The following is an 8,958-nucleotide window of genomic DNA, read 5'->3' as shown; positions in this document are numbered from 1 at the left end:
AGTGGAAGGTTTGTATAGATATTATAATAAGCTGATCTGTTTCAGCAGTCTCCATCTGTTTGCAGTTCAGTTGTCCGTGTTTTTCTTGAGATATCTTCATGGTTTGATTATGATGGAGAAAGCTATTTATGATCACTCTTATTTTCATTGTTGTAAGTAGTTTATGTGCCTTTTCATGCAGTATACTATGGATTTGGAAGCAATATGTCTAGGAAGCTCATGTGCTGAAGGAGAACAGTTTTACTCTCCAAAGGAGATATTTTGCTAGTTTGGTTCCTTCTGTTGTACTTACAGTATTTTCATCTTCTATTTTTTATATGCAACTTCAAAGTTTTTTTAGCAGTTATTGGAAAGCTTTAAAACACTAGGCCAATTTTAATGAAATGTTGCTTTCACTTTTTTTTTTTTTTTTCTGCCCAACCAGGCCAACATTTTGAGGTTATTGCTCTATGTACAATCAGATTCTACAGATGGGGCTTCCTAGATGCTGGCGATAGAAGACTAAAGCTGGCATATTTTTGAGGGACATAGCTACTTCTGAATTGTGCTGCTTCTGGAAAGTCCCTTCGTCGAAGACTGTGATTACTTTTTAAGGGTTTTGATTAATAGTAAACCAGTTTAAACTAATATATATCCTTAAACTTTGTTGCAGTTAGGTGTTTGAACTAAAACACTTTGATTTCTGGTATGTAGGCCCTGCCTTTTGGCCATTTTTGAGTTGATCTTAGGAATGCTATTTCACGTCCTTTTAGTACAAGCCCACAGAAACATCTTCTTGGCAGCACAATTCTCACTAATCACAGCTGTTGTGTAAAATATTTAGTTAGGAGTAAGCATGCCTGAAAGTGATGGTATAAATCACTTAGTTTTGGACACATTTTTTAAAAATGGAGACATTAGTGAACATCTGCTTATCTGTGTCAATTTTATGATACGCTTTACATGTTGTGAAGTGTTGACTGTGAAAGGTCGGGGACAAGATACAGTTTTGTGAAGCATGGCCTTGCTCAAAACGTGTGGCCAAGTCATCTTCAAATTTTTCTGTCCTTTCAAAATGACAAAAACCTTGTATTTATAGCTTGAATTCAGGAGTTATATATAGCTAAAACAATAAGCATTGCAGATGGCTTATAGGTATGAAGATTAGATGTGACACACTGAAAATATGTGTGTGAATGAAGGATGTGAAATTATAGTAATACCTGCTTCTTGTGATTCATTTCTTGTGTTGTTTTCTGTGTGTCTTGAAAACAATGAAATCGGTGTGGGTGCTTCTGAGCTGAAACCTCATGTTAACCTGTCTGATGTGCACTGCTTCTTGAGTGAGCAGAAATGACCCGTTCTTTTATAACGGCAAGGGAAGTCACAGTTATAAGGTAGTGGGGTGTTTTTTTTGTTGTAGTAGTAGCAGTAAATAACAGTGGAAGTAATTACAGATGCCTCTAAGTTTTTGAACTCTGGAGCTGCTTTTCTTGTTGTTTGTTAATAAAATTTGTAGAAGATACAAGGCTTCTTCTGGAAGGCCCGGTGTGCCCTGCTTCTGCTCTGAGGGTGTTTCCTGTCTAGCAGTAACAGAGTTTCTTCATCCCTCAGCTATATGCTCCTTTAGCGCAGAAGAAAATAATGTACCTTGCAAAGCAAATGTCTTCAAAAGTTAGGGGTTTTTTCTGTCTTTTGCAGATATGGTGGATTTCAGAAGACCACAGGTTGATCTCTAAATAATTCTATGTTGATAGATACCTAAGGTCTTGGTTACACAAATCCTTTGGTGCAGTTTGCTTCTAAAATTGCTCATGATTGGGCTTTCTCTTTTAAAGTATTGAGTGCTCAGGTTTTGACTTCAGAGCTGGGAGATCTTCAAGATATTCTTACATGTATTTTTTAGGGCAAAGAAGTTTGCAGGATCACTGTTCATATTCACAGTTATCCATCCTGAATGCAATTTTAATTGAGCTTAATCAGTAATAGCATGAGGCCTCCATGACTTCTAGTACTTTACCTAACAGCAGCCGAACAGCTTTTAGTTTTGATACGAAGACCAACACAAATTGCTCAGGTTTAAGCTAGTATCATAGCTTTTCCTGGCAATATTCTTACAATGAAGTTCTTGAGCAGAAAGTCAAAGTTTGAATGGTGAAGGAGAGTCATCCCCACTCCATTGTCGCATTCTCTGGACACTTTGAACTGTACTTCTTTTATGTATTTATCCTATATACAGAAATACATATATATACAAATATATATATACATATCTATACTCACACACACACACATATTTATATATATATATACAGAAATACATATGCTTTGAAAAAAATTTAGGAGTGTTTCCTGGTATGTCTTTCCAGATCCTTGATTTCAGGAAGAATTGATGATGCTTTGCTTTTCTACCTTTGGGATGTTTTAATGATTCTATTTGTTAAAATTAAAAAATATTTAATCTTTGATGTCAGAGCGAGTGAATGAGTCTAGTAGAAATTTTGTTTGAAAGTATTTCGCACAAAATTTCTTTTTGTGCAAAGATGTGGCTACTTCATGTTCCACAGCAAACTATTTGATTGTCTAGGCAGTCTTTTGAAATGAAAAAAAAAAAAAAAGGACTCAACGTGCTGTGTTTCAGATCATGGAGTAGGAACTTTTACAGTAGTTTGGTCCGGTTCAAGCAGAGCTGATGTGCAGGGATAGCGTCATGTCTTGCCTCCCGGGATCTGTGCCTGGCGGACTCACTGGGCAGATCATAATGCGAAGATGGTATATCTTGATAATCACCAGGGCCCAAAAATATTCAGAAAGCTACGGCTCGTGTGAACTATTCATAAGTGATGTGGTTATCGCTGATATTTAGTTATCGCTGACTTAATATGCATAGTTTTCTTTCAGACGTTTGGATTTAATGTTGAAAACTCTTGGTGGTTACCTCTCTGGTGTGCACCTGAGCCAGAAATCAGTCATCAGCGCTTGAGGTTGGCAGGGATGTGCAGATTCCAACTCACAGTTGGGGTTCAGTCTTGTTTAAATCCCAACTTTCCAACAGTAGTCATCTTGAATAAAAAGAGACATATACCTATATGCAACTTGTGTGTAAAACATTTGGCAATTAGGAGGAAAAATAAATGGCTCTTTCAGTTGCTGTATATGAGAGGTACTTGCCAGACTACTCAAGAAAATTTAGAAGTAAATAGGTACTTTTAAGCAGCTGCTTTGCTTGAAGTTTCAGTGTATCTGTGGACTATACAAGGAAACTGTTAAGGAGATTGGTGAACATCTTGTGCAGTAAATAAGTATCTACTGTAGTGGTGTGAATGCTCCTGCTGTTTTGGGGTGAAATTAATGAAAGTAATTAATCCTTCTTTTCTGCCTCTCTTCTTTTTAAAGCTGCCTCTCGTAAAAGGAAACTAGATGGTTCTCCCACAAACTGCAAAGACAGAAATGAGCAAGTCACAAAAAAGCCAAAATCTTATTACGTAAGTACTGTTTTTTTCTCTCTGTCTGTTGTAAAGGAAGTGGGATTACCTGAGTCGGTCGATGACAGTGGTGGTGTGACCTTGTGAGAAAACACAGTCAAATTCAAATCTTGCCACCTGAGTGAGGTTTTTCTCCTTTTGTCTCCTTGGTGATTCTGAATGGAATTACCTGCTTTGTTCTTTGGTGCTTGTGGATTTGTATCCCATTAGCCTGTTCACTGCTTTCGTGCAAGTGGTGGATGGCAGGTACCGGTGTGTGAGGTGCCAAGTACCATTCAGCTCTAGTGAACGTCATGGGGAGTTAGAGGCTCTGGATCAACTTGCCTCATCAAGTCATTCCTTGTGTTTCCTCAAGCAGACAAAGTTCAACATGTGTCGCCACTGTTCTGCTGTGTTACAGAAGTGACGCTTAGGTATACGTATGTGTGAAACTGTGACTAGGGAAGTCTTTAAAAGGACGAAATTGATTATGTTTAAAGGAAGGTTACTTTGATCTCTGCTGATAAATAAGAGCTATGTGATGATCCTGGTGTGTTCTGCTTGGTATTTGGCAGATCTTAGGCACAGTCCTACAGCGCTGTTGTGAGGCCAGCTCCTGGCCTCCTTGTAGACATCCTTTAAAACCATTTATATTAGAGAAAGGGAATTCTACAAAAAGTACTGGAGTATCTTCGGGTTGACTTATAACCAAATATTGTCCTTGGTCAGAAGAAAGTGAAGAAAACACGTAATTTTCCATGGAACCAAAAATGGTACCTCTTGGATATTCCCCTACTTCCTGAAGGAGAGGTGCAAATTTTGTGAGACAGAATTTGCTGGGTTTTGAGTTTGTGCCTTCTCATCAAACCCCTGAGTTATAACCCAGCCAGCCCAGCAAACAGTGCTTCACCGGACATGGGTTTTTTCAGCGGCGTGATTTCTGTGTTTAACAGTTCCATTACAGTTAAAAGGGGAAGGACTGGGAAAAATAAAGCTGAAACACAAATTTTTAGAATTCATAGTAGAGAATCATAGAGAGAAGACGTGCAGGTTTTTTCTCGCTCTTGCTTTTCTTCTGGTTCCTAAGACTAGCGCGTACTTTGCCAGCTACTGTATGTACCGTAGTGGTGCTCCTGATGATACCATAGGCTTCTTGAGCAAATGAATTGTGTCCTCTGTTATTCAGGGTGATTCTGGGTGATCTGGTTTGTGCTCTTTCAGCAGTTAACATCAGTGAAGTAAATACTGATCGAATCCATTGACGTATTTGCTGTAGATAAACAGATCTGTAACCACTTTGCGTTCGAAGCTCCACCAAGAAACTCGCATAATTCTTTGTGATGAACACATACCAGAGCAGCATGTGACATGTTGAAGTTTTGATGCTTGTTTGTAAGAAACCTCCCTTTTTGCAGGCTGATGGGGAAGCTATTATTGATGAAATCTTCTGCCAGCTTTTCGTGTGACTCCATGATGCTGCAGCACCGCATCTGTGTGTTGTTGTTTTACCTGTAAATCTTCATGTAAACACACGGTTTGACATGTTTATAGGCTCTGGTGCATTAAATGCAGCACTCTTGCTAACCTGACTGTTAACCCTGCCGTCTTCTGCCTTAAATGTCATCCAGAATCACTGTTAACTTTTTATTTTAAAGAAACACAAACTAGATAGTTTTAGATTTATATTTTGATACGTAACTCTCCACTGTGTGTGCTTATCAAGTAAAGAATGCCAGTCTTGAATGACTTGAAGGCATTTTGTATGCTTATTAAAGTTTTGGTTGTTACTTTGATCACTGGCTATGTGTGAGGAATCACTCTGTTAACTTGGATTTGAATGAAGTGCTTTTGTTATTTAGAGTGGCTCTTTAAGTGTAAGCAGCATTGATTAGGGTATGATTGGTTTTAATTGGTATTTTTGTGTTTCTGTGCTTGTAATTTATATTAAACCTAATCAGTTTATGTTTTTTATGTAGCTGGATGAGTCAGATCCCCAAAGACAATGGGAGAGGCAAGAGATGCTTGTGAATAAGCTGCAAAATACATTCCCTGGATTGGATAAGGAGGTGAGCTCACGTCTTCTGATGGCACATCAGGTTTTGACTTCTTAAGAAAATTGTAGCTGTTGATAGTCCAAATGAAACAGCCCTTACATGAGCAGCCCTCCTGGGAAGAGCCCAGGGTGGAAAGGTGTTCACTGGTGCTGCTTTTGGAATGTAACTTGCCTTGAACTGAGAGTGGCTGAATTTAATCACAACTATGTGGAACTTCTCATCCTACTTTTTTGGTCCCGTGACAAGCCCGGCCTAGTGGAATTTGATGTCCTATTATAAAAGTGCATGGGGAAATTACCCCTCACTCTTTTTGACACTCTTCTCCCTTGGATGACTAAATATACTGCATGCTTTGTATTAGTTTAGTACCTGACCGTAGTCAGCAACCAGTGAGGAAATTTTAATACCGTGCTTTAAACTGCTGGAAGCAAAGCTTGTTTATGTGTGTTCTTACTCTTTCAAAAAGTGAGGATGCAGCTCTGCCTAATTTGAGTGTATAACAGTAAACTAAGGGGGTTTTCTCCTTTCAATTTCCTTTATTTTGAATCATCTGATTTACAGGAGTTTTGCCTTGTGCAGTTAAAAATAAGCGTCAGTGCCTTAACATTATGCACAGAAGTTTAGTTTTTCCTTATCTTACCACAATACAAAATTTCCTATCTTTTAATAGGAACTGAGAGATGTACTTGAGGAACATAACTGGGTGTTTCATGAAGCACTGGAGGCGTTGAGAGTATTTGCAGAAGATGGTAAGGATCAAGACTGATTTTTAATCTATTTTATTCCAAAATAGACAGATTTCTGATACAGATCTTTTCTAATGTTCAGGAATTAAAGTTCTGGCAGCACAATGCCTAGAAACTTACACCGATACTAAAAACCAGTATTATGGGGAAGATAAAAGGAGGAAACTCAATTTTTCTGTGTTGTTTTTTTTTGTGTCATGCTTATTTTATCTTTTGCTCTGTAAATAGAGATAAATATCTTTGCCTTGCTAATAGAGATTTATGTAAGTTGTAATTACCTATGGGTATATCATAAAATATATTTTGAAATGTGTCAAAGCTGACACCTGCTCCCCTCCTGCTTGTTTAAAAATAAGTTTTGATTTTTAACTGAAGTAATTTGTACATCAGTAAATGCAGATAACTACAATAGGTGACAAGTGACATACACTAATTTATTCTTTTTATGTGTATTCTGGGCGAGAAAAATACTAGAATTAGGCCTTAAATTATGTAACCAATTTATAAATACCAGTGCATTAAATGTGGTAGGGAGAATGAACTGTGATTCCTGGTGAATCTGAGAGCTACAACTTAAATACTACTTAATGAGTTGATTACTTTTTAGAAAGTTATACAGCTGTCATACATGTATGTTTTGCTGTGTCAGCTATTTAAGCATTTAGGGGATAGGATGGTATTCTTAATTTGTTTCTTTACAAGTGGCTATCAGTATACGTGAGCTATCAGTATGCATGAGGTAGGGTCCATGGTGCTGCTGCTTCTGAGAAGGTGGACATTGGGGTTGGAGTCAATCAACAGCAAGCTGGCATTGGACAGAAGAAGAAGCATTGCAAGTGCTTTCTTCCGAGGAAGGAAGAACCACCCCCAGAAGTCACTGAAAATGACTTGATCACTTTCTGTTAAATAACATCTGTCTTATTTAAGACAGTAAGGTTATTTTGATTGAAAATAGCTCATTCTTCTGTTGGTTTTTTTTTTTATTTTTAACAAGTACATGCTTTTGCTGTTGCATGTCCAATTCTCTACTGAGCTGCATTAAAATAGAAAAAAAAAGTATAATTATGGGGGCAAAAGTAGCCTTTCTTCCTGAAATCAGTGAAAGTAGTATCTCTGCAGCTGAGTGGAATGCGACCAGTATCTCATTCCAGTGATGCATCAGGGTTTTAACTATCTGCTCTTACCTCAGAGTTTCTGCATCTCACACAAATTATACAGAGAGCATTGATCATCTGTTTTTCAAGACTTTTAGTTACTTACCTTTCTGCTATTTGAGCGTTATGCAAATTAACATTGGTCAACTCACAGCTGATACTTACTTACATGTTTTAAACAGACTTGAATGGTGTTCGCTCCTCTTTTTGTAGCACCTGCTGCTGAGTTGTGTATTAAATGCTAGAATTGTGTTTTGTATCTATATAGGTTTCATTCTGGAAGAATAGTGGGGTTTAATTCACCTTTAACCAGTATGCATTGACTTGTTGCCTTCCATATCGCATGCAATAGGCATGGAATATCGTCCCAAAAGTGAAGCTTCGAAGTGGATAGACACCTCCACCAAGAACAGAAACGATGAGAGCGAAGAGAAGCCAAAGCAGAAATCTTCTGGCAAAGAGCAGAACGGCTTTCGGAAAAAGGACAAAGGCAAAAGGGGTGTTTTGAGTACAAAAAGAGAAACAGAAGATTCGGAGGACGAGTCAGCTTCCGAAGATGGTGGTAGCTCCCTTGACGAGGACTACAGCAGCGGTGACGAAGTGATGGAGGATGGCTACAAAGCGAAAATCCTCAGCTTCCTGCAGGATGCTTCCCTGAGCGAACTCACTTTGATTCCCCAGTGTTCTCAGAAAAAGGCTCAGAAGATAATAGCGCTCCGGCCCTTTAACAGCTGGGAGGCTCTGGTAGGTCTGCATTCTTCCCTTCCGATCCCCAGCCTGCCTAGAGTCAAGGTGGCTTCAGCCTAGGGAGGCTTAGATGGGTGGCCTTACCCTGATTAGGCTAAAATGCTACGTTCCTCCTAAGCCAATAGCGTCTCAAATAGTGTCATATGACCTGATTTTGAATGAATTGAGGGGTGATTTTCCTGGAAAACTCAAGCTGATTGGCTGACATTACTGTCACTCACTCGGTAGCATAGAAAGTTGGTCGATTTCACTGCAGAAGAAGAAATTAGAGCTTTCACTTGGGAAGGAGGTGTTTGCTAGCCTGTTCTGAGCTCAGGTGGCTGAAAACCCATGCAGGAGGCAAGAATGTGGCAGGACCTTTACAGCAGGCACTTGAATAGCAGCAGCAGCAGCAGCTTCCAGGGGTAGCTCCATGATTGAAGGTGCCAGCATGGATATTTTCAGTTTCATACAAGAAACAGCTCTTGTCTTTTTTCTTTTTTTTTTTTTTTTTTGGTCTTTTTTCCTTTAATCTACTGCAGCTTAGTCTCTAGCATGGTTTTGCTAGCTGAGCAGTGCAGCCATTTTTTAGTGGAGCGGGCTGCTGTATTTTTATTAATAAAAGGTAAAGCATTAGAAGGCTAAACCACAACCCACAACAGAAGGGAAGACGCTATCTCTTGGTAAGTAGATCATCTGCTGTGGCTGGGATGTTACTTTCAGATGTTTTCCCATAGTTTGTTTGTTTGCCTTCATGTTTCATGCAGTTTCAGGTAACTGCAAGACATCAGACCTGTTAAGAGTAATATCCTCGGAAGATATTTGAACTGCATTA

General features: G+C 38.8%; 1 protein-coding gene across 2 annotated transcripts in view; it reads left to right on the top strand.

The window, feature by feature from the left end:
• SMARCAD1 (SWI/SNF-related, matrix-associated actin-dependent regulator of chromatin, subfamily a, containing DEAD/H box 1) overlaps positions 1–8,958 on the top strand; it is a 45,814-nt gene that overhangs the window by 16,974 nt on the left and 19,882 nt on the right. Inside the window, exons 5-8 of one of the 2 annotated variants that reach the window (XM_009871768.1) lie at positions 3,376–3,464; positions 5,420–5,509; positions 6,168–6,246; positions 7,750–8,141. In XM_009871768.1, the coding sequence (XP_009870070.1) occupies positions 3,376–3,464; positions 5,420–5,509; positions 6,168–6,246; positions 7,750–8,141 (650 nt within the window). Of the gene's footprint in view, positions 1–3,375; positions 3,465–5,419; positions 5,510–6,167; positions 6,251–7,747; positions 8,142–8,958 lie in introns of both variants that reach the window. The other variant, XM_009871769.1, reaches the window with a different exon arrangement.

The sequence above is a fragment of the Apaloderma vittatum genome, unplaced genomic scaffold, assembly GCF_000703405.1.
Source record: "Apaloderma vittatum isolate BGI_N311 unplaced genomic scaffold, ASM70340v1 scaffold12606, whole genome shotgun sequence".
Taxonomy (NCBI): domain Eukaryota; kingdom Metazoa; phylum Chordata; class Aves; order Trogoniformes; family Trogonidae; genus Apaloderma; species Apaloderma vittatum.
This window is presented reverse-complemented; position numbering and strand designations above follow the sequence as displayed.